Source organism: Gallinula chloropus (genome assembly GCF_964237585.1).
Source record: "Gallinula chloropus genome assembly, chromosome: 2".
Taxonomy (NCBI): Eukaryota; Metazoa; Chordata; class Aves; order Gruiformes; family Rallidae; genus Gallinula; species Gallinula chloropus.
Window position 1 is genome coordinate 76294991 of NC_140086.1, and position 25447 is coordinate 76320437.

Below are 25447 nucleotides of genomic sequence, written 5' to 3' on the forward strand. Positions count from 1 at the left end.
TCACCGTCACAGGCAAAACAGACTCAACACAGAATAAAGGGAAGAAAACTCTAATTTATTACACTGCACTGCACACCCAGTGACACCAGAGTCAGGTAATGAGAAGCACGACCAGATCTTAAAATTTCTCCCCCCCTTCAATTGCAGACTAAAGACTTGATTTCTCTCCCTTCTTTCCCCACCTGTCACATTGTGGCATGGGGATGGGCAGGGAATGGGGGAATGGGGGTTTCAGTCAGTTCCTCACAAGCTGTTTTCCATCTTAGCCGGGGAAGCGAGGAGGGGAGGGGGTGTAATTCTTCACAACCTTCCCCTGCTCCAGCGTCAGGTCCCACCCATGGGAGACAGTCCTTCACGAACTTTTCCAATGTGAGTCCTTTCTGTCAGGGCTTCAGCTGCCTCAGTGTGGGTCACTTCTATGGGATGCCAACCTTCAGGGTCAGACTGCTCCAGCCTGGTACCCCATGGAGTCACAAGTTCCTCAGCAAACCTGCTCCAGCATGGGTTGGTCTCTCCATGAGCTGCAGGTTTCGCTGCCCAGAGCTTGCTCCAATGCAGGCTTCCCACAGGGTCACAGCATCCTTCATGTGTCTCCACCTGCTGTTGCATGGGGTCCTCCACAGGCTGTAGATGGGTTCTCTGCTCCCTGTCATCATCCATGGTCAGCGATGACTCTAGCTGGTGTTTGCTCTCTGGGGCCTGCAGAGAGCTTCTGGCTGCTGCTTCCAGAAGCCACCCCTGCAGCCCTCCACCTCCTCCACCAGAACCCCACCACGCAAAACTACAAAACAACCTGAAACTGCAATTGTGCAAAGGTGAGCCCGTCCTGCATGTTATTGCAGAGGTCATGACAGCTTCATGTAAAGCAGTCTTGGTGGCAGATGGCATATGGATTGCCTTTATGAGTGTGCAATCAGGCCTCCTTCTGTTGAAGGGGTGTTGCATTGATAATGGTTTCAAACTCTTTTTCTAAACTCTTCTCAGCAGCACCACAAAACATCTCAAAGGGCACTGACCATGGGTGGTGGCCTGAAAGGTTGAATAGCCTTTAAAAAAAAAAAAAAGAGGAAAATCACTGTGCAGATAGTACAGTGCTGCAACACATTGCCAAAGGGCTTGGGGGTCTCCATCGTCAGAATTTTTCAGGACTTGCCCACACATAGCTGTGGCTGACCAGACCTAGTGTTAATCAGTAAGCCAGTAAACCATTTTGATCCAGATTTGGTTAGTCTGAGTCAACTGAGCAGTTTTTCTCTGGGGCACTAGGTAAAGACAGGGATGGGGAAAGAATGCAGAGGTGGATTACAAAGCTGCTACTTGCAAGCAGCAATGAGTGGGAGGGGGGCAAACTTTGGAGCTCTGCAGTGGTCAGCCCACTCTGGATTTTCATCTACAGTGTATGAGAGGAACTGTAGAATTTGCTGATGAAATTAAGGTGGCAGGTAATGTCTGTGGGAGAAGGCATGGGATTTTAGAAAGGAAGAAGTCAACTGAGGATTTAAGTAAAAGAATTAGGATGAAATTTAGTACAGAGTGCAAGATTATCGTTGGTCTGGCTGACCAGTGACAAGAAATTCTGATACAAAATGGAACCTCATCAGGTAGAGATGTGACGAGTTCAGGATTTTGATTAATTATGTGGGTTTAATGGCAAGTCAGCTGAATCACAATAACCATCCGTGTGACTGCTTTTAACTCATGGTAAGTATAAACCACATTTAGCTAAGTGAGCCCCAGTGAAGGAAAAGCACCTCACATTTGCTGAGACTGACGTTAGTGGCTGTGTGCAGCAACGTGTCAAGCTGCTATAATTTCATGATCTGTCTGAGCCCCACTTCCATGAGATGCAGTGAGCTATTAAGGTTTTGTAGCTGTGAGGAAGGGAGCTGTCATTCTAGAATGTATGAAAACATCCTTTCTGCAGAATTATTATTAATGCTATTGCACAACTCACTGATGAAATCTGGGAAGTGTGTTTGCAGTTCTAGTTACCCAGAAGGTTGAATTGAAAGAGGTAGGCACACAGTGACTACTAGAATGATCAGGGAAATGAAGAGCTTGTTTTCTGGGAAGAAACTAGAAAAAACAGGTTGCTGACCATAGAGAAGCCTGGGATGGTGTTAAATATCAGCAACATAAATACTAGGGAGAGAAAGGAGCTATCTGAAAGCTGAAGGGTAAGATTAGCTTGAGAAGAAATAAACCATGTGAACTGGCCATGAATACTGGCTAAGCTTGGAGATAGTTTAAGTAGTGAGATTCAAAGCAGTGGTAATGTTGTCAAAACTAACTCATTAAAAAAGCACTCGAACAATACATCAAAGGTTACTGTATGATGCTGGGTATTTGTGAGATCAGATGGCTGAATTTGGTGACCCAGGAAAGACTGGTTCCACTCTTCTGTTTCAACATTAGTACCTATATTCTCATGATCATTACTATGGGAAGGATTACATCTGGGTAAATCAACTTCAGTAAAGACTTCTTATTCTTTCTTTAGTTCTTCCTGTGTTTAAATAGAAGGCTCAGTTGAGGTAAAACCAGGATTATTTTTAATTTATTTCGTCGTTTCTCATGTGTATGAGCTTCAGATATATGAAAGTAGCATAGAAGAGAGCCTTTAATTTTTTATGGAAAGTGTCAGGTGGAGGTTAACAAAGTTGTTTTTGTCTGAGCATGCAGGAACAAGCAATCAAGTGATGTCATTTTCCCTTTTCTATTTCAATTTGCAGTGAAATACCAAAGTTAAGTGATTACTGGCAAGGCTTTCTCTGCTTCTCCATTCCTTTTCTCTATTTTGACCTTAAACAGCTGACAAGCTAATGGATTATATGTTGTTTTTCTCTAGTTTTTCCTGGACAATGCTGGGAAAGCTTTTCCTTCAGTACTTAATTCATCAAATGCAAGTTTTCCTAATTCAAGTAATCAGACACGGTGGTGTATACAAAACAACTGTTTTTTCCTGCCGGTAAGTTCATTTTACATTTCTTTTTTTGTTTGTTTGTTTACAACAATTACACTAAATTGACTGTTGTTGGGTCTGCTTGAAGTGAAACACCCACCAGTTTTTAAGACTGCACCAAAAGCTTGGTGGGTTTTTTTCAGTCACCTGCAACTTGCGTTTGAAGGAAGTAGGAAGTTAAAGGAGATTAGTACTTCTGAAAAAAGGGTGTTTAATAAATGTCAGATTAAAAAGCAGGAGACAGTCTGATAACTGAGAAGCTTAGCTCACCCATGCCAACAAATGGGCAGTATGAGGTATCCGGAGAAGACACAGCAACTGCAAAGCAGACGGGACTGGAAGCTCCGTGTTGCTGTCAGTGGGAAAACCAGGCCGGCCCGCAGATGGGTTTCACAAGGACCAGTGGTAGACCTTAAAATACTCACCAATTTCTTTATTGACCTGACAGCAAATGTGAAATCTGTGAACATCACACAGGTCTGTCATTGCATATCTGGTTGGGCGAGAGGGGGGAAAGGCAACACTCCTGTACCACTATATAAACTGTTAAACAGATCTGAACCGATTTATTTGAAGAAGATACCTCAGTGTGCAGAAAAGCACAGCAGCACATTCAGGAACAGGGGGAGGGACATTCCTGAAATAAAAGGGGTTCTGTATCCTAGACAGCAATGATTCTGAAAGGGATTACAAAAGACCTGCAGTTGAATATAACAAGCTGTACATGGTGCCCGAATAGGTCCTCAGTCCTTAGATGAATGAACAGGAGGCAGTGAGAGGAGAAGGAAGATTGTTTTACCTCCATGCAGAATTGATGAGATCAGTACCAGAGTGGTGTGTGCTGATTTCCACACAATATCTTTTACAGGAAGCAGCTATTCACTATGTTAGGCTAAACAATCCTAGGCACACACAAAAGCAAGATGTTAATTATGTGCAGAACTCTTCTGGAAAAAATCAGTTGCAGTAACTACAACACTTAAAAAACTTTCAGCCTCTCCCGGATAAAGCAACAGCAGAGCAAAGTTTCTGTTTCTCATTTTCAAATTTAGCTAACCAAATACCACCAGGTATGAATAGGTGCCTACATCTTCTTTTGTCCCTAGCATCAAGTTATCCTTGTTGTCAAAGAAACTATGTGGTATTTCTCCCAGACTCTGCACATATTCACACTTACAAGCACATAGAAATAAATTCTTCCAATGCTCTTTTATATTTGCTTTTTTAGTTAGCAGGTTTTCTAGTCATCTATTTTAAAATTTATTATTATATTACTTGTTTACAGTTTTGAACATCTTGAAAGGTATTTTGTTTTCTCGTTTTCTGCCAGTAAAGTCTCCAACAAGCATCTGAAGGATACAGTTTTCATAACTTATTAGTAAGATTTAACCTGCTGTTCTTAAATAAAACCTTTGTGTGTTGCGTGTCTTTTTCCTTTGTTTTTTCCATGTAAGATGGAAACTAGGATGTTTTCAAAATCTTCAGATGATTGGCATATTTCTAACAATGAGTGATTTATATATTTTAAACTATTAACAAGTGTTCTTTCATCACAGGAACTTTGTCTTTTATAAATTGGCACAACAATTATGTTAAAATATCACTTCTGGTAATAATAAATGAAAAGGCTAGGGTGGATAAAGACTTCAAATACTTTTTCCCTCTCTTTTTTATTAAAAATTTCTCACATGCACATCATTCTGTGCACTACAGAAGTTCTTGCTTGAAAAAGCTACAAGTTCCTTTTGAGTTGCTGCTTTTGATCTTAATTTTTTTTTAAATATGGAAATAAAATTCTTCTCTCTTTACTGAATGAGATATTGAATACTTCAGCTGACAAATGTTTGTTTCCTTAAATTAAAAAATCAGTCTTTTGAATCGTTGTGCTAGCTTTAAACTTTATTCATGCAGATATACTTCCTGTGATTTATGATACTAGACCTGACAGATCTATTGACTGTCATCTGAAATGAGAGAATAAGACATTTTTAAATTATTTCAGCCCCAAAGTAATTTAGACATTTTTGAAGCAGACAGATTGATTCTTCCCCTCCTCCACTCCCTAAAATAACTTCTGTGTTGCATTGTTTGCTTCCTTGCTCTTTTTAAGGATTTAGGAAAGATGACACAGTAAAACTGAGGGATTTCAGTTGTGTCTAGGTAGTATTTAGGTTTGCTATGATGCTTCTGTAGTTTCTACATAATAGAAATTTGGCCTGGTGATTTTGAGTTGTGCATATCTTTTCCTGTGATAAAATACAGTGTGGTATCAGTGCTGCCACCTCCACATGTAAAATAAGTAAAGGCCATAATACTGACTTCGAAAAGATGCAGTTTTGGAATACACATTATTTGACTACAGATTACAGGCTGCCCAGGGAGGGGGTTGAGTCACCATCCCTGGATGTGTTTAAAAAAAGGGTAGATGAGGTAATTAGGGATATGGTTTAGCATAGGACGGGAACAGTTGGACTTGATGATCTTAAAGGTCTTTTCCAACCTTGTGATTCTGTGACTAGGGAATTCCCAAATTACTTTCTTCTCAAGAGTTTCTCCATAGACAAGTTGGAGCAGAGTCCCTTTTCACTTCAGTAAAGATCTTTATAACCACAGAATTGTAGGTTATGAGTTTTAAGAGAAGAGAGCAAATGTACTGGACTTAAGATCTCAAGGGTGTAGTGAAGCAGTGCAAGGCACTGGGCCTGTGATCCAGTAATAAAGGCACTCAGGCTCTGTAAGGTATTGGTTAAAGTGTCACCTACTGCTGATAGCACGGGAAGAAAAAAGAGGGTAGATGGAGTTACATCCCTTCAGATGCTGGTAGCCTTTCATCATGCAGCATTGGATGCTCCTTCCATCAGGGGTGGCATGTGATGAGGTGCAGATCCCATCTGTGGAGTTGTTGCCCAGCATTTTCCTCTTTGAGTTCCTACAGGATATCCTTGGAACAAAACATTTTTATTCATTACTTCTGCTGCCAGACAAAAACGATGTTCATGAGGACTTGTTGCTGCACCGCTATATAAAGTTGAGGCCACACAATTGGCATAACCGCTGCTACCAAGGGAGAGCTGCCCACTGGCTCCTTGGAGGCAGCAAATTGACTGAGCTGGCTGAGCTTATCCCACAGCCAAGAGATACACAGAGCATGCACAGACTTGCACTTGCTCAGCTTCACTGCTGTGTGAATTGCTGACTCTTCAGTGTGCAGTGATCTTTTGGTCAGGGTCACTATAAAGGATTGGTATCACTTCATCTTTCTGCCTTGGAAAAAGCCTCAGTGCTGGTATAGCCTGAGTCCTTTTTATTCTTTAGTAGGTTGTACAGAGGTGTAGGATGAACAAGCCTGAAATGGATCTTTGTTAAGAAACAAGCCCTGTACGTAGCTGAACACAAAAGCTGTAATTTTTTTCCCAACTGGGCATTAGTTCCTCTGTAGGAAAGGCCATGTTCATTTGGTGAACTGAGAGCAGACCACTTGGCCCAGGAGACAGGCTGTCATTGCCTGACAGCTTGCAGTTTTGGGACTTTGACAAAGCCCAGAGCTCTCATGCAATACATATGACAGTAATTCCACCAGTCCTGATTTTCTGTGTGGTTACTTTGACTGTTCCTTCAGTGTTTTCCAGTGTCTTCCCTGCTTTTAGCTGCATGCATCCTTCTGAGAAGCTGGCTAGAATGCCAGTTACCTTTGTTCCTCTGCAGCGTATCATTTGCAGCCGTTTGTCTTGTAGTCACTTCTCTGATTTCTTTATTGAGCCCTTTTGCATTAGTCTGAAAAACTGGGAGGATTAGAGAAGGATTCGAGCTACAACTACTAAAATTTTCTAATTTTGTTACTAAAAGTGAGACATTCAGTTCCATTGACAAGAATTGAAAAATTCTTTTGCGATGTTGAGCACTCAGAAACAATACCCTTGAACATGTGTAAGATACAGTGGAAAAAAGTTTATTTAAGCTGGCATTATTAAAAAATAATAATAATAAAAAAAGCTTCATAACCTGGTGTGGCTGTTCAAGCAGATTTACTTACAGACTCATTTCTGGATCGGCCTGTTGCCTACTGGAATCTTGCACTGCGATACACAATATCAGAGTCTGCATTCTTAAATGTGTGGCTGTGCCACTCTAATCCATCCACCTTTGTCTGAAATTTTAGCTGAAATTTCCAATCTAGTCTATGTATTCCCATGGAAAATTAACAGATACCGTTCTACTTGGAAGTTTCTTGGGTTTTGTCAAACTGCACCCAGCTGTGGTTTCAAGACTGCCTTTTCTTTGCTTTTTTCTTTTGGGAAAACTAATTTCACAGGTAGAATTCCTTATAGAATAAAAACATGGATGCCACTAGTTTTATGTAACTCTGTATTCAGAGTGTGACCTCCTGTGGAATGCAGCCATCGGAGAAGTTTTATTTTTGGTGGTTCTGAACATCAGTACTTTCTATTCCTTATTTCAAACAGATCTAAAAGCAAATTACTGTAATGCAAAGATTCAGGTGGCAGATCAATTCTGTCTGATGGGCGCTGTGAAAATTATTCTTCTTAGTGATCCTCCAAAATTAGTATACAGTGATTCAGGTTCTGTCAAAAGTACTGCCATCAACAAGTCAACAGTAGTCTGAAAATAGAATATCTACAAATAGAATGCTTTGTAGTTTCAGAAAAGATTACTTCCTTACAAGGTGTAGGGCTATAATTTTCAGGAAGCGTCTTTGACAAAGGTGCTGTGTGTTAAGGACTGACATAATAATTCTAGTGAGAATGCACCATTCCTGTTTTAACATTAATTTTGATCCTGTATTTTTCAGGAATTTAACTTCAACTAAACATATGTTTGTTGATATATATATGACATAGGAAAGAAAAGGCTTTTTTTCACAACTGAATGTGTTTTTATGTAGTCATAACTGAAGAGGATATGACAGAAGGTGTTTTTATGTTTGTATAATGAACAGGCCAAGTTCATGTTTTATATTCTTCATGTCTTTAACGTATTTTGAGTTTGTAAAATTGTGTATCTTTGAGGTTCATAACAACTGTGCATGTTGCATCAGTTTGCACACTGCAAATACAGGCAATTGAATTGTTGTTTTCAGACCTTCAGACATTTTACCTTGCCACTTATGCTAGTAATACACACAGGGTAGTTATTGAACTCCAGTGTGAGTGAAAACCCTCTGGTGGCACAGGAATAAATCTCTTGTCCATCTTCTAGCAGTAGACTCTTGCATCTCTTGCACCACCATCAATGGTGCCCCAAAAATAGACACTCCTTGCTACTGCAGATGAGTAAATAAAAAGCGCCAAAGGGTGAAAATTAGGGCGCGTGAATTAGGAGCATGATCTGGATTCCACTGAGGTTTGTGTGAGTTGGAGCCTAGTAAGAAAAAGGGTCTTTATTATGAAATACCAACATGTGATGGCTGTTGACTTCAAACCATAATGTCATAGGTTGCAATAGATTCGATGCTTAATTGGTCAGTCATCAATTTGTTTTTAAAACTAGCCTGAGCATTTTATTATGCATTATTTCCTATTCAGGAGCCAAATTCTAAATATTTTCCATGTGATTTTTCTTGCCAGTATTTTATATACAGCTGTATATTAGGACTCATTTCCTGCTCTGTATTCCTGAGAATAAATTATGAACTGAAAATGGTGATAATGCTGGTTGCACTGGTGGGCTACAATGTTATCCTTCTCCACACTCATGGGGCCATGCTGGATGACTACAGCAAATTTATGTATGCAATGGCACCTCTTAAAAGGTAAGTGGATAACTCCAGTCCTTCTGAAATTAATAGAAATGAAATCCTACCTGTGGCAGTTCCTGATGTCACAGAACCGATTTTTATATGTGTGTTTGGCTATATAATCTGCAACTGGCAATGTAAAATCATTGCTGTGCTGCAGTTAATACGTTATTTAACCTCACACCTCAGAGCATTAGAATAAAATAAACAAGTCTGGGCAAGGTGTTTAAATCACGTAATATAGGAAATAGAATATGGTTTAATTTGCATGTTTTTAATGAAGGACATTAAGAAGTTATTGTTAACGTTGTTAAGGCCTAAGGCTGAACATAATTAAGGCTGTTAAAGCCTATTTGCTGCAAGCCAAAGAAAATAAATTTCCTCAGAACTAGTACATTTTCTTAAAACGTTACAAATGCAGTCTTAGCTATTGAAAAAAAGGAAGACCAACAGTTTGGAATTTTTTTTTTGTGCTTGCAAACTTCTATGTTAAATTTTCAGTGAGACCAAGATTGCTGAAATCTTTGTTATATGTGATAATATTTAAGAACAAAATTATGCCTGTAAGTATTGCTGTGCAAAATAATTTTTGGACACATGTAATTTCTACCTCATTTTCAAACGAAAGATGTCATTCTCTTCTATGTAGTCTGTGTGTACACTGCACACACCACAGCAGAAAAGCTGAGTATTCAGATTAGAGTTTCAGTATCCTTTTGCCTGTGATGTAAAGTACTCAAGATCTTTAGGACACAGAGATAACTGTGGAAAAGTACCTAAATTTAAAAAAAAAAAATTAAAAATAAGTCATATGGTTTTTTTGCTCTGAAATGTAAAGATTAAATCAATGCAGGTCTTTATGTTCCCATTGTGTTAGTGCGAAGGATAGCTCTGTGATGGGATGGAGAACTGTGCAACAGGTTAGATTTAGCATGTGCCTCTAGCAGCCTTGATTTTGCCAAACTGTATCTGTTGTTATTTTCCTTTCTAACTCTCTCATCGAGGTTCTTCTTTCAGTGCTGCCTGGAGGAGAGTGCTAGTTTGAACTGTTTCCCATTACTCCTAGTGTCTTTTCCCAAAGGGGATTTTATTAAAACCCCCCCTCTGTACAAGGTCTAGTTTGTGCCTCCTGTAATTCTGAGGTGGAAAGACATCTTGGGTGTTGGGTGCTTTAGTTTCCTTTTCTTTACAGGCATTAGATATGATCAAGCTCTCTGTTACTAAAGTGTTGTCATTACATAAAAACATCTCTTTTTAATCAGCCTATATAGAATAAGCACCAAATGCTCTCTATTTGTAAGCAAACAAGGATACCATTTTTATTAAAACCTCATCTTATTACTGGACTTCAGAATGTATGCACATTTGCACAGAATGAAGTAGAAATAATTAAAGCTACAAAATGGAAATTATGCTTCATCAAATAATAAAACATATCGTATTTAAATGGTCTTAGTTGACATAGCATAATGTAATATAATTTGCGGTCTTTTTCTTGTGCTAAAGTAATTTTGCTTTAACTGTTGAGCAGCTTGCTGTACTTATATTTTTATTTTATAGGCCAGGAATACTGAAAGACCTGAAGACAATGGGCTCAATTTCTTTGTTTATATTCTTCGTCACATTACTGGTTTTGGGTAGACAGGTAAGATGCACACTTCTCTTCATCTGCATAAGTGGATATAATGCCAGCCTCCATATGCAGCCTCCCACCTTCTCAATTGTTTTCTATATTTTCTGACAAACAAACACCTTTATTCTGTACTGCCCCACATCCTTGTGAAGGAGTGTCAGAAGCATCTAAAAAGCCATTTTCTTTATTACCTTAAAATATGCCCTTAAAACTCACCAATAACTGTCATTGAGTCTGTAGACATGATGCTGATAGTGTGCTGTGACTACTGCTTGTCATGCTGACCAATATTGTCTCATAGCTTCCTAGTGTGCTCCCATCTGTCTGCATCCATCTGCTGTCTCCCTAGTTGCTTAATTACAAGCTATTTTCTTCACAGTTATTACCGTTTGATGCAGACACAGAAACAACGTAGCATGCACACAGAAGTGTACCACATGCTGAGGCCACAGTTACACTAAAACTATGACCCAACAGGAGACCACTCTTTTTATTATCCAGTTGGGCTTTTTCAGTACAAGCACAATGTCAGTGGTCTTACCCTCTACCAAGTTAAGGGCCAGTGCAAGGGCAGTTCTCCCTCTAAATCCTCCCATCTGTCCATGATCCATGGCTGAAAGTTGGAATTCCGGCCCATTTTGCCTGGAATGATGCAGGCAGTGAGATGGAAGAGGCAATCCCTGTGAGATCTCATGAACAGCCTGTACATCCATAGCCTGCAGCCTTGGGAAGACTCTTAGCCCATACTGTCTCTAAATCACTCACATTACAATTCCTCGAAACATAATGACTGCCATTTAAATTGCCAAGCAGGCTCTGCAGGTTACTAGACAAAAAATTATTATCTGACATCCTTTTTCCAGTATTTTCTGTGGTGGGGAGCATCCTTCTTGAGTTAGGAATAAAATCCTTCATCTGCCTTGCTGCCAGCACTGTATTAGAGTTTGCTCGTTTGATGGCAGTAGCAGGCAGTGGAGCTGGAGCAGAGCTACCTGCGCTCAGAGAGAGGGACAAATACTTCACTGCATCAGTTGAGAACCTTTTGCTCCAGTCAAGCGAGGTGTCAGATGGAGCCCTTCCATGCAACACCAAGGAAAAAGGAGAGAAGGAATGTCACCTTCACTAAGCAGTGAGAGTATTTCTTTGTGGGTTCAGTCACATCTACAACAGTTTATTTTGTGTACAACAGTGTGTGTTGTTCCCTGCCAAAACAACAGAAAATCCATCCTGTAAGGGAAAAAGTCACTGTTTTCAGAGCTGTAGGTCCTGGATCCTTGTCATGATGCTAATTATCTGTGTCTTTTCAGTCAGTTGCCTTTTATTTTTCTGCTCATTTAGTCTTCCGTAAAGAAGGAGGAAAAAAAATCCTCTGTGTTTTCAAACAGTCTCAAGCAAAGTATAAATGTTAACTAGAAATCATTATAAACTGATTTTAATACATGCCTGGCATAAGACCCACCATTTTAAGCTACTGTTAGTGATACTGACTGGTAGCAAATGCTTAGGAGAAGAATAGGGGAGGAAGTGAACCTGCATAGAGTGACCCTTCCAGGGATGAAGCCTGCTTCACCCCTTCTGCCAGCGGACATTTCTGTGGCAGTGTTTAATAGCTATTGGTTTCTCTGCTTTCTGTTAGACTATCTGATCCTTTTTTAAGCCATTTTATCTTCCCAGTCTTCACAGCATTTCCTGATAATGACTTTCACAGTTGATAAGAAGTCATGTGAAAGTGTCCTCCTTGTTTGTTTTTAAACTTTCTGCTTGCTATTTACTAAGTGGCACTTTCAGAGCACTGCCAAGCCATCTTGAATTTATAGGCAAAGTAAAATTCTTCCTTACTCCTCTTCCACAGAGAGTCACAGAATCACAAGGTTGGAAAAGACGTTTAAAGATCATTGAGTCCAACCACTCCCGTCCTATGCTAAACCATATCCCTAAGTACCTCATCTACCCTTTTTTTGAACACATCCAGGGATGGTGACTCAACCCCCTCCCTGGGCAGCCTGTTCCAGGCCCTGACAACTCTTTCAGTAAAAATTTTTTTCCTAACATCTAATCTGAACCTGCCCTGGTGCAGCTTCTTGCCATTTCCCCTTGTTCTATCTCCTGTCACCTGGCTGAAGAGACCATCACCCACCTCTCTACAACCTCCCTTCAGGTAGTTGTAGGTGGTGATAAGGTCTCCCCTCAGCCTCCTCTTCTCCAGGCTAAACATCCCCAGCTCCCTCAGCCGCAGCTCATAGGATTTCCCCTCCAGCCCCTTCACCAGCCTGGTTGCCCTTCTCTGGATTCACTCAAGGACCTCGATGCCTTTCTTATGGTGAGGAGCCCAGAACTGGACCCAGCACTCGAGGTGCGGCCTCACCACTGCCGAGTACAGGGGCACAATCACTTCCCTAGACCTGCTGGCCACACAGAGGATAACATACAAGTAATCTTCCTGATTGCTATTGTGTTTTGGTAGTTTGGGGTTTTTTTATATTGCAGATAATAACGTCTTTTCTCTTAATATGTGATTATATTGACAATGCTAAAGATACTAGCCACTGATGAAAGGGGTGGGCTTTCAATATCCTTTCAGTTGGCATTGGTGTTCCTCTGTCCCCAGAGTATGTAACCAGAAAGTCTATTTTAAAGTAAAAAAAAAGTGAATGGTTTCCTACAAGCCTCACTTTGTGAACCTGCTCTCCACTGGTCAGAGAGATGCCTGTCCTGATGAAAAAACGGGAGAGGGAATGTGTGTGCATGGTTGAATGGGCATGAAGAGATGAAGCAGTGGTATATCATTATGTATGAGCCAACTTAATTCTCAGGTTCAACAAATACTTTTAGCTGCACACGAAGCAGCCCTACTGAAATAAGTAGGCTTTCCCTTAGCTACTCATTCGAACTCTTGTATCTCCTCATTGGTACTGGACAGCTTCCTGCAGACCGGTATAGTGGCCCAAATCAGGGAAATGATCTGGCTTAAAAATTAACCCTGGAAAAAATTATTGGTTTCAGCCAGATTTGTTTCCTGATCTGGTTTTATGGTGTGGCTGCAGCCATGACTGTGCCAAAAGACAGAGCATAGGATGCCAAAAGTGAGGTGGAGAAAGAAGAACTGCTTTTTTTTGATGGTCATGACAGCGTAGGCTACACTATTCCTTGGCACGGAGATCAAGTGACCTATTTCATTCTGCATGCTTGCCATTATAGCTATTGGAAAATAGGCTGGCAGAAGGCAGTCAACATGTTGAGAATCTCCACTCTTGTACCCTGCCCAGGCATTGCCTGGGAGAATACAGACTGCTGTGGGCTAGGCTGTGTAAGGAGTGTGCTCACATTTAAACATGATTGAGCATTAAATGTCTCTTATGGCCCAGTCTGAATTATCAGTATCAGCATATTCTGTGAATTCCTTTCTCATTAGTACCTGAAGTTACACACATTCTAGTACTCTGTAAACTAGATATTTTCTTTTTCCCATCATTGATTATATTGTGTTTATCAACATTGAACTTCACTGGCTGTTTTAGTGCCCTGACGTTTATGGCAACTTTCCTTGGCTGTGAAGACCGTTTATTTGTAGTGTCTGTTCGGCTTTTTAGTGAGCTTTTGTTCTGTGAGAGGATCCTTCTCTTCTTAGATATTGTAGTCTTCTCAAGAGTATCTTCTGAAAGAACATAATGAAAACTTATGTCAAACTTCACTCTTATTCACATGTCCATTGACCTCTTTGTAACAGATGGAGGTTTGTTTACAGAAGGTATGGGTCATTGTATCAGCTTTAGCTAATAGGTCTAAATAGCTCTGTTCCTTAACAGGGCTTTTTTTCAAAAGTACCTTGCTTTCTTGTTCCCAGAGTCACCCCAGTTCCTTGCCAAACATTTGCATTATATCCTTACCATTTGTCAGTTCTCTGGCACTGTGACACAGCTTTTCATTTGGTTACTTTAGAGCTGAGGGCTTCTTGTTGATCAGCTTTGTGTACCAAGAAATCTGCTAATGCTCCACATTTAGGCGGTTTCTCAGACTTGAGGCTGTGAGGTGGAATCTCCCTAGCTTCATCACTTGAATGAAATCCCTGGTTAATTTCTAGTGATCTTACCTACCTTAGTACTGCCGTTGCTGCCCCTTTGCTGAATGCCATAGCATTCATCTCCCCTGACTGTAGACACCTACAGCATAGACAGCTACTCTTGAGCTGCTTCTCTTGACTTTCTGTGTGACATTATTTCAGTGAGGAGAACTAGTTCATTGTCTCACTCAGATATTGAAAATAAACCCAGGTGTGTGTCCCACTAGAGTGTAAAAATACAGATAACCCACCTCTGTGCAGTCAGTGAGCAGTCTGGTTGCACATAACTGCTTTTGCCCAAGAAGTTACTACTGGTTTGCACCACTGAGGTTGTGTTGCGTTGCCTTGCACAGGCACATGGTAGTCTTGTGTCCTGGAAGAAGCCAACTGCTCTGTGGTGCCCAGAGGAAGGCAGAGCCCTTCATGCCTTCCTGGGTGTTCCACAGCGCTCACCCACTGGGAAGTGCTGTCACGTAAAGCAGTATAAGGTGAAGCAGCAGCATTTTGTATTTCAAGAATATTATGTGTGCAGGGGCATTATGAGGTATTTTCATTGTGATGTATTGAAAAGGCCATAAAGATTGAGTAGGATCCTTAATGACATGTATAGTAAATTGGATAGGTCATACAAACACCCTGCATTTTAAAGTGAGTTTTAATAAGGGTTTTTTTGGTTTTACAAGTCTGAACAGGCATTTTGAAATAAGGTATGATGACTTCTTTAATTTCAAAGCAAACTGTAGAATGCAGTATACTTTATTTTTTCTGATTTCTAAGTTCTCTGACATTTTTTATGTCAGCCTAAATTTCGTTGAATAAATAATAAAACATTAAAGAAATCATCTGTTTAATATTAAATCTAAAAGAAGAAACATAACTGTTTAAGACTTCAGCTTATCTACCACTTTTTCTTTTCAATAAAGGGTTGGTAGAATACCTAATTTCAGTGGCATCCAGTTTGCTTTTGTCAATTTACACAAATAAATTTGACATTCCAGATTTTATTGGATTTTTCCTGCATGACTACAGTTGGTAGCATTTGAATTTACCACCTATGTGGGGAACATAGACGTATAAATAACACATATATAAAACATACATTATAAAAAAGCAACTGACTGTAGTTTGCATCATGTGATGAGTTTTGAAAAGAAGTTGTTAAGTTGTTCATTACCTCAATTCTTATAGGAGAGATAATTGCCATTTAATACAGGAATGATGATGGAGAGCAACAATAAAATGCTCTATCCAAGTCTCTGCAGAAGCCTGTACTCAGGTTCTGTGTTCCTTCATGTTTGTCTGTCCACTCTTCATTTGCTTATGATCTGCAAATACCCTTTAGTAACATGTAATTACTAGAAAATATTCAGCTTCTTTCCTTCTGTCCTATCCTGGACACCCAAAGTCCAGATTTCTGTGATGCAGAATGAGCCTTTCTAAAATGTTAAGACCTATTTTCCTTTAGAAGAACATTATCTTTGTGTCAGAAGAGCCAGTATACATCTTTTGCAGTGCATTTGAGGTCTTCATTCTGGCCTTACTGGTATATGTACCAGCACAAAAAGAATTGGTCAATAAGGATTTCATGGAATGGATGATCTCCTTTGGTCTTGTAATTAAATAGCTAAATAGTTAACCCAGCCCTTACCTGACAGTTTAAAGGGAACCTGAGTGTACTGCTGTAGATGCATTTAGTGGAAGCAGTATTTTCCTCTTACTGTTTTTCCACCTTGCAAGTACTTGGCAGATGCATTTTTTGCTTCACCATTTTTTACCTTCATTGCTTTTTAAAAGCTTGCCAAATTTTAACACCGTCTAATTTCACCTTTCTACTCTATCTTTGGCTGTGACTTCTACTAAATATCTATGAATCATTTTGAGCAGTGACAGCCACTGTCCCATCAGAAGGATTACTCTCATTTTTGATGTGAATGCTTATTGACTGCTAACAATATTAGGTGGCATTTTTAGGTTTTCCTATAATATGTTTGTCATCATAATCATGTCCTTCTGGCTAACAGCACAGCCTTCACTGAGGCTGCATGATCGTGTTTAAACAATTGGACTACACTGAATTAGCTCTTGATTTGTATCAGCTCAAATGAGACAGGCCAGTGGAAGCTTTACGGTAGAAATACTGCCATAGAATTTCCAACAAAGCATTGACAGTATTGAAAAGAAGTAGAGAGAGCTCCACAAAGATGGATTTTTTTATTAATTTGTCAATGTTTTTTAAATGAAACAGAAATACTGATATTCCAAGAATGTTATAAATTTCTTTATTGTTCCTGTTATTTTTATCGCTGGCTATGTTAAAAAGGCAATTATGAAAACTTTGGGACAAAAATATAAGAAGGATGAAGTATTAGAGAAAGCAATGTAAAAAGATACCCAAACCCAAACCAAACCAAAAACAACAGCAAAACCAAAACTCAACTGGGTTGCCTCGATGGACCACTTAGTATAATCTAACAATAACTTGATAATTAAAGCAATATTATATCAACAGGTGTTTTTTTTAATTCTACTGCCCCCTTTTTTACCACATTGACTGCACAACATAAGTTCAAGTTGGCATATATTAGTGTCTTCCTGAAATGCCCGTTATTGTTCTAAGTGAAATTCTGACTTCAGATAAATAAGATATCATATTAAATTGCAAAACTCTGCATTGTTTCTGTAACAGTGTTTGATTTCTAGAATGAATCTCTACTAAAACTGAGAGGAACTAAATAAATATTCCATTGTTTAAGGCACCTTGCAACTTTTTATGGGCCTTGGGATGGGGGATGGGGCAACCTTATGTTTGATGAAATATGTGTTGCATAGTGCTTGCTTGGGGTTTTATTTCTTTGGTATCTGGATTTGTACTTGTGTGGCCAAATCAAAGCCTTGTGAGGGTGGTATACTGTGCTTATTTTGTCTCTTAAACCTGTACTCCAGCAGGACAAGATGCCTATTGTTTCTTTACCTCTGTGTCCTCTTGTAACAGAATGAATATTACTGTAGGTTAGACTTCCTGTGGAAGAACAAGTTCAAAAAAGAGCGGGAAGAGATTGAGACCATGGAGAACCTAAATCGGGTGCTTCTGGAGAATGTGCTTCCAGCCCACGTAGCCGAACACTTCTTGGCAAGAAACCTGAAGAATGAGGTCAGTCTTCTCTGTATATCCTCTGCTCTGTAAGAAAGCAGCATATTCTGGAAATGCCACCGAATGCTGATTTGAACAGGATGTCCATATAGTGACATTATAGATTCTCAGTCACTTTCATTCCCCTTTACCTAGCTGAAAGGTTTCTCAGCACCTTGAAGTAAGAAATGTGAAATTATCTTGAGTAGCAATGCACTTTCCCTTTTGAAAGAGGAGAAGAAAAGGGGAAAAAGTAGAAGGGAATGATTGAATCAACCTGGATTTAAGTTTAAATCATATGCATTCAGATACTTTTGCCTTTGTGATCAGAGTGAACCTGCATTCAGGTTCTGAATTTTCTTATGGTGACTGGAGACCTTGCTTCCTGGAGTGAAAATTAACCTCTTCCCTGAAACAGCAGCTATGTTAATTCTGGAGAGAGGTTCTGAACTCCAAATTACCTGTTTACTCACTGGGCCTAATCCAAGCACCAAAAGATTCAAACAAAAGACTTTGGTGGAAATTAGATCTGTTCCTAATACTGCTTTACAGTTTTAATAAAGCAGAGAAGGATTAAAAAAATAAAAGCATTTAGAGAGAGTAGCAGTTCTGGAGTTCTTTACCTGAGATGTTAGTTTGAATTTCTTTTGCATACTGAACAAGTGTTTCAAAAATGACAAAAGGGGAGGGAGGGCAGCTTTAGGGGTTCATTTTTGATCTCTTGAGTCAAAAAGGACAATGTCTTCCCTTTCACAGTGATTTGCATTAAGCAGTGCTAGTCAGTACATTGTATCACTTCTTTAGTCCTACCTGAAAATATTCATTTGGTGGCTAATGTGGAAGGAAAACTGCTGTGGGGTTCCTTTGAATCCAGTGAAGACCCTGGCTGGGAGCCAGGCTGGCTCAGCTCCAATTCTCAGTTCAGGCATTAAACACAGCAAACCATCAGGAGATTTGCTTTCTCATTTATGTGCTATTCCATCTCAGCTCCCCAGCAGAGCAACACCATCTGCTCACCTTTCTATTGGCAACTGGATTTATATTGTCACCCCTCAAGATGCTAAGGTTGGAATGAGCTTTAGTAAATTTAGTGAAGATCAGAAATTGTCATGTGCTGAGCTCTCCAATCTATCATGACAGCTGAAGAAAAAGGTATTTGGCATAATTATAGTGGCATCCTTCAAAAAAAAAATAATCTTGAGTTGTTTCTTGTTTTGTTTATCTTTAAACACAGTTTTCAAAGAGAAAGAGCCAGTATCAGCAAGGGTATGGAGAGCCTTAAAGGACATTCTGTATGAGTGTATGCATATACACCTGAGAATATGTTAGGTCAGATCAAGCATCTGTTTTCCTTGTGTGGCTGTTTAGGTAAACAGATGCTGTATTGACATTTGTTCACATTTTCTTTAGTTGCAAACATTCACCTTACTATGGTTTTATGTATTATTTTATGTATTCTTTTCTCTTTAAACCAGATTTTGAGATTAATCTAATGGATGAATGATCTGTTTCAGAATACTGCTACCCTTAGAATTTTATGCATGCAGCTGTATGGAGAAAGGGAAGACAAAGTATGCTGCTGAAGAACAGGCAGCAGGACTGCAAGGGGGAAAAAGGAGTGGATGAATGCTAAGTGGGAGGAGTGGGACAGTACTTTTAGACAATAAACAAAGGTCTTTTCCTAGCAGGATGCACATTGACTAATGCTGATATGGTAAAAGCAATGTTACTTCAGAGCAAACTGTAATAAAGGTTTGTTTGCTTTACCAGAACCTCTGGAACTGGGTTTCTGCTTAGACTCTGCATGCTCGGTACCAAAGAGGGTACTTTACAGTTCAGAGAAAGAAAGATAGGAACAAATACAAAATAAAAAGCAGGAAATGAGGCCAAGACTAAATATATCTGCACCTGGCTTGTGCAGACTTTTCCTTTATGATGTTTGAATCCAGATCCCATGTTAGTAAAAAGGTGCTCAGGAGCTTTTGTGCTGCAAACTAACTGGCAAGCACATGACTGAGCCACAGGAATCCTGTTTAATTAGCTACAGGATGGAGACAGCACCCTACTTAAAGCAGAAATTCTGCCCCAGAGATACTGACCACCATAGACCTCCAAGAGGTAGAATGTGACCAGTTTGCTTCCTCCATCCTGAGAAAGTCTCCAGGCACTGTAGAAGAAGAGGGGACATAAGGACACCCAACCAGCATAAACTCAGAGATTATCAAAGGGAAAGAAAAAAATAGGGAAAAAAAGGAAGAAGAGAAAAAAAAAGGGATTGACTGCAGAAGACAGGATGATTTTATTTTTGTTGAAAGAAGCAAAGCCATTCCTTCCTGGAATGGTGTTGCATTCAATTTTGTCATTACACATTTTTGAAAGTAGTGTTTCAAGTACTCATAGGAAGATTAAGGCACCCAATTGCTACAGTCTTTACTATTATGAATGATCGAAATAAACTAGCTGGGATTGCCTCCTTAAAATTCTCTTGACGTTTATTGTGACAGACACAAGTACTAGTCATCTGGTTCTAAACAGTGCCATTTGTTGTTGTTTCTATGCTGGTGCTGTGCTGTAGAGCATTAAGGGGGATGGATATTGCCCCAGTATTACAGAGGAAGAATTGTAGAATCATAGAATACCAAGTTTGAAGGGACCTCATGGATCAGCTGGCTCAAGTTTTCATAGCAAAAGCTCCGTCTGGACAAGATGTCCCAGCACCCTGTCCAGACAAATCTTAAAATTATCCAATCTTGGAGAATCCACCACTTCCCTGGGGAGATTATTCCAATGGTTGTTGTTCTCATTGTGAAAAATTTTCCAATTGTGTCCAATCAGAATGTCCTCAGAAGTAACTTGTACCCATTACCCCTCACCTTATTCATGTGTCTCACTGTGAAAAGTGAGTCTCCCATCTTCTTTTAGTCACCCATAAAGTACTGGATCATGGTGGTGATGTCTCCAGTAAACCTTCTTTTCTCAAGGCTGAACAAAGCCAGTTCTCTCAGCCTTTCCTCCTATGGCAGGTTTCCCAGTCCTTTGATCATCCCAGTGGCCCTCCTGTGGACCCTCCCCAGCCTGTACACATCTCTTTTGTATAGTGGGACCCAAAATGAACACAGTGGCCTGACAAGTGGCAATGCCCTTGTAGCTCTTAATGTGTATTCATCTGTTTTTCCATCTCTGGTATGCTTCTCTTTTAGTTTTGAGTAGACTCAGAAGCTCACAGTTAAGCCAGTGGTGTCTCTTGCTCCACCTGTTTCCCTTCCCTTTACAAGGCATGAACTGGTTTTGTGCTTCCAGGAGAGTGTTCTTGGAAAACTCCCAGCACTTGTTAGCTCCTTTATCCTCCATGGAAGCTTCCCACAGAATCTTTCCCAACTGAGCTCTGAGTGAGATGAAGTTTGCTCTTCTAGAATCTAAAACCTCTGTCTTAGTGTTAAGCTTCAGTGTGCTGAGCAGGATCCCAAACTCCACAATACTGTGATCACGGCAGCCAAGGCTGTCACTAACCAAGATACTGCAAAGCAGGTTTTCTTGGTTTGTGAGTAGCAAGTCCAGAAGTGCCTCATTCCTGGTTGGCACATCTAGAATCATAGAATCATATAATCACTAGGTTGGGAACAACCTTTGAGATCATTGAGTCCAACCATACCTGTCCTCTACTAAGCCATATCCCTGAGTACCTTGTCTACTTGTCTTAAATACCTCCAGGGATGGTGACTCAACCACCCTGGGCAGCCTGTTCCAGTGCCCAATAACCCTTCTGGGGAAAAACTTTTTCCTAATGTCTAATCTGAACCTACCCCTGCACATCTTGAGGCCATCCCACCTTGTCCTATCACCTGTCACTTGGGTGAAGAGTCTAACACTCACCTCTCTACAACCTCCCTTCAGGTAGCTGTAGGCAGTGATAAGGTCTCCCCTCAGCCTCCTCTTCTCCAGGCTCAACAACCCCAGCTCCCTCAGCTGCTCCTCATATGATTTTCCCTCCAGCCCCTTCACCAGCCTGGTTGCCCTTCTCAGACACACTCCAGCATCCCAATGTCTTGTATTGAGGGGCCCAAAACTGAACACAGTATTCGAGCTATGGCGTCACCAATGCCGAGTACAGGGGCCAATCACTTCCCTGGACCTACTGGCCACACTGTTTCTGATACAAGCCAAGATGCCTTCTTGGCCACCTGGTCACACTAGCATCTGTATGAGGAAGCAGACCTCTACCCATTCCAGGAACTTGATGGATGATGTGAGCTGTTGTACTGTTCTTCAGAAAAATATCCTGGTAGCTGAAGTCACCCATAAGAACCAGGTTTTGTTCACCTGAACCTTGCTCAAGTGAGCCAAATACTGCTTTGTTTGCCTTATCATCTGGGTTTGGAGGTTCATAGCAGATGCGTCTAAGTGTGATCTTGGAGATGACCCCTCTGATCTTGACTCTGAGGCATTTGATAGGGCTTCCGCAATCACTGTATTTTACTTCTATACATTCAAGGTTCTCCTTAAAAAGAGTCTAACTACTCCTTCTCCTCCTCTTCCCAGCTTATAGCTATCCATCATGATCCTCCATTCATGGTAGTTGGCCCACCATGTTTTGAGTTATTCAAATGATCTGACAGGGCATAAAGCTCCAGTTCCTCCTGTTTGTTCCCCAGGCCATGTGCATTGGTATACATTCACTTGAGGTGATTGGTACTCATCTTGGGAGGCATCTAGGGGACATTTATTATTGCTGTGGTTGGCCTGTCTTATTCCCCAGCTGGATGTAATGGCATGAGCATTGCCAGTTTGGATCCCGCCCCCAAGTCCTTTAGTTTAAACCCCAGTTCACCAAGTTGGCCATCCTATTCCTAAAGATTCCCTTGCTTCTTCTAGAGAGGTGGATAGCATCCCTCCCTGACAGCTTATAGTCATCAAAGAATGGGGACTTTTTCTGTAGAAATGCTGGTTTTAACTCTGTGGCAAGTGCCCGCCGTCATGGTAGAGGCACTCTTCTGAGCAAACTGCCACCTGAGTCCTGCTGGGAGGACAGACAACAGCACAAAGCAGCACACCGATCTTCCTGTGTCACAGTAGAACTTCTACTTGAATCTCTGCTCCTGCCTTTTGCTCAGTCATATTTCTCTTCTTGATAACTGTGCGTTGTGCAAGTTGCCGTGATTTATTCCGAGCAACACTTGCGCTTGCAGGGCAGACAGCAAAGGCATTTGCTAATAGCTAGTTAGGGCTCCACATTTAATGTCTGAAAGACAGCTTATTTTTTCAGTGGCAGTCGTAGTAAGACAGGAGTTGCTACCCATCAGCCATCTGCTCAGCTACAGGGCCCAGGCAATATCCACCATTAGATACTTCAGCAAAAGTTCAAGGAACCGCTGAAGATCTATGTGCTTTTACTTGTAAATGTAAGGGCCTGTCTCGCTTCTGCAGATGCTTTTCATACACTTCCTAGTTACATATTTCTTTAGTACTCACATAAGTATTTGGGTCTTTAACCCCCTAAGCTCTTGTCTTTCATGTGGTTGAATAGCATTGAACTTAAAAGTTGTATTCTCAAGTAAACCTTTACATGTTGTTAGTTTACACATGCTATTTCAGATACAGCACTGTTCCAGTATCAGTGCCCAGATTTTGTCTGTCTCACAAACTTTACAGCCAGTATCTCATCAGTAGTGTAATTCTGGCATGTCTTACATTCTCAGGATGCAAAATCAGCAGGATACAATAAAGCAAGGAAAACAGCTGCTATCTAATGTTTATCTGGTAAATTAAAACAACTTTTTTTACTAATTGACAGAATCCCTAGGACAACAGAATTGTGTATTAATTTTAACTGTACTATTACTTTGGCTAGATTTAACTTGCTGGATTTTTCAAGTTACTATGAGTATGAACCAAATTTTTTTTAAAAAAAATTATCATAGATGTATACAACTTGCTTATTTTGTCAGGACATGTTTCAAAATTATGTGCAATAACCATGTTTATCTGTGTTCTGCCATAATTGCTCTTGTATCTGCTCCAGTCTTTCATATAACACTGTGAACCTCCCCGTCTGTATTACCAAGGCCCTATATTTTTGACAGTTCACCAGCACCGTGGATGGCCTGAATTCCTTCACCCAAAATTGAATTCAAGTTACAGGGAAGGTAACTTGAAGAGATAGAAGGAAGCTAAGTCAACTACAGAATGTAGTCTCAGTAGCTATTCTGCTAACTTGCCTACATAAGGTCCTCTGCACATCAGGTTAACTTTTTTTAGTATATTTATATGCAAATGTTACTGTAGCTTTAGTGTAGATGTGTCTGAGGTAAATTTGGAGTAGGTAGATGTGAAGAAAAATACAAAACCTAAATATTTGAGGATTCAGCCTGTTAATCTTCTTTACTGCTCCACTTATCCAATTTCAAGCTAATTTAAATAGATCTGCACCAAATCTAGGTGCATAGATACTCAAGACAGCCACCAGTGTATGTCACTGCAGTATTACAGCATAGGCCTGGTTTTAAGTGTGAGAGACTGAAGAGAGGTCATTTTGAGCCTGAGCTTCTGCATTTGTTAAAGTCATCCTGAACAGTTTCAGGCACTCCTCTTGAGTGCCTATGTTAGGAAAAATTACCTCTTTAGCCTTTTTTTCCATGACTGACTGAGACAGGGAAGCACTATCTGAGGTGATTCTGTCCATCTGGCATTAAAATTACCTTACAGATTAGGCACATCTGCTGTACTGACAGTATAGGACACATAGGATGACCGTGCTCGCAAACTAAGTACTTCAGTCAGATGCTTAAATTGCCTAAATTCAGTTGATGTCATCCAGCCAGAGGGTTCCTTCTCCCCACCATTTGATTACTTTATTATATGAATTAAATTTATTAACCAGGTGTTTATGGAGATGGGTAAAACAGATGGCAGAAAAAGGTTATCACAATGTTTGTTCTTCATGAAAAACTCTCTCGGCAAGACGACAGTGCAGATCCAGAAATCCTTTGAAGTTAAGTAGCAATCTGACAGTGAACTCCCTGACCCGGATGTTTTGTTTAATTGCTTTTCATTTGCACAATGAGGTCACTTTAAAGTGATACTGATTGTGTATATATGTCTGTCAGCTGGATAGCAGATACAGGTGGGCCATTTCAGGTTTAAGAATATATATAATAATGGTGTATTGCAATGATATAGTCTATCCCCACTCCACAGAGGCATAATGGAGCTTCAGTGATGCTCTGGGTATGGAATCCTTAGAAAATAAAGGAACAGAAAAATCTATCAATAAATCATCTTCCTCCTCCCCCTCCAGCTGCCCATGGTCCTCCCTATCCACCATCATTGTCATGTTTGACCAGAAACTTCCCTCACACCTGTTCTGGGATGAGGTGGACAGCAGTTTTCCCATAGTTCTGCTATTTTTCAGCTGTACATTGCCAACAGAGATTTGCTATATCTGTACACATCTGTGTAGAGACACACCACATTCTTTCAAAAAGAAACATACTGCCAGTGAAATTGAAAAAAAAAAAACCCAAAAGGTTTTGATAAGTACAAAGGAAAATAATATTTTATGCTTTTTGGAATCACAGAACAAATCCTATTCACCTTATTCACATGAGTATTGAAATCGATGTTTTATTCAAATAATAACTGGGACAGAATTTTACTTTATGGTAGCTTACAGGATCTTTTATTGCTGTGGCTACCTTTGTGCACAGATATTAAGTTTTCTTTAAAAGTATTAGTTTAATAAATACTCCTTCTTTCCTTTTTTATTCAGGATGTGAATTTATCCTGAAAGAAGAGCTATTCTAATGTTTAAGGGCAGCAGAGAGGAAACTGAAGCAGGGGTGGGGGTTGGTTGGTCATTTTTATCACCAGAATATTCCTGTGGAGCAGAGGTGCTCTCATTTCACTGGTCA

The 25447-nt window shown here is 40.2% G+C and overlaps 1 protein-coding gene across 1 annotated transcript in view; it reads left to right on the forward strand.

Annotated features, from left to right (window-relative positions):
* The window catches only part of ADCY2 (adenylate cyclase 2), a gene marked incomplete at both ends in the record, with an annotated part of 216402 nt that overhangs the window by 181277 nt on the left and 9678 nt on the right, over positions 1-25447 (forward strand). The window contains 4 exons of the mRNA XM_084279914.1: positions 2849-2968; positions 8548-8732; positions 10278-10362; positions 17403-17561. Of these exons, the coding sequence (XP_084136040.1) occupies positions 2849-2968; positions 8548-8732; positions 10278-10362; positions 17403-17561 (549 nt within the window). The remainder of the gene's footprint in view (positions 1-2848; positions 2969-8547; positions 8733-10277; positions 10363-17402; positions 17562-25447) is intronic.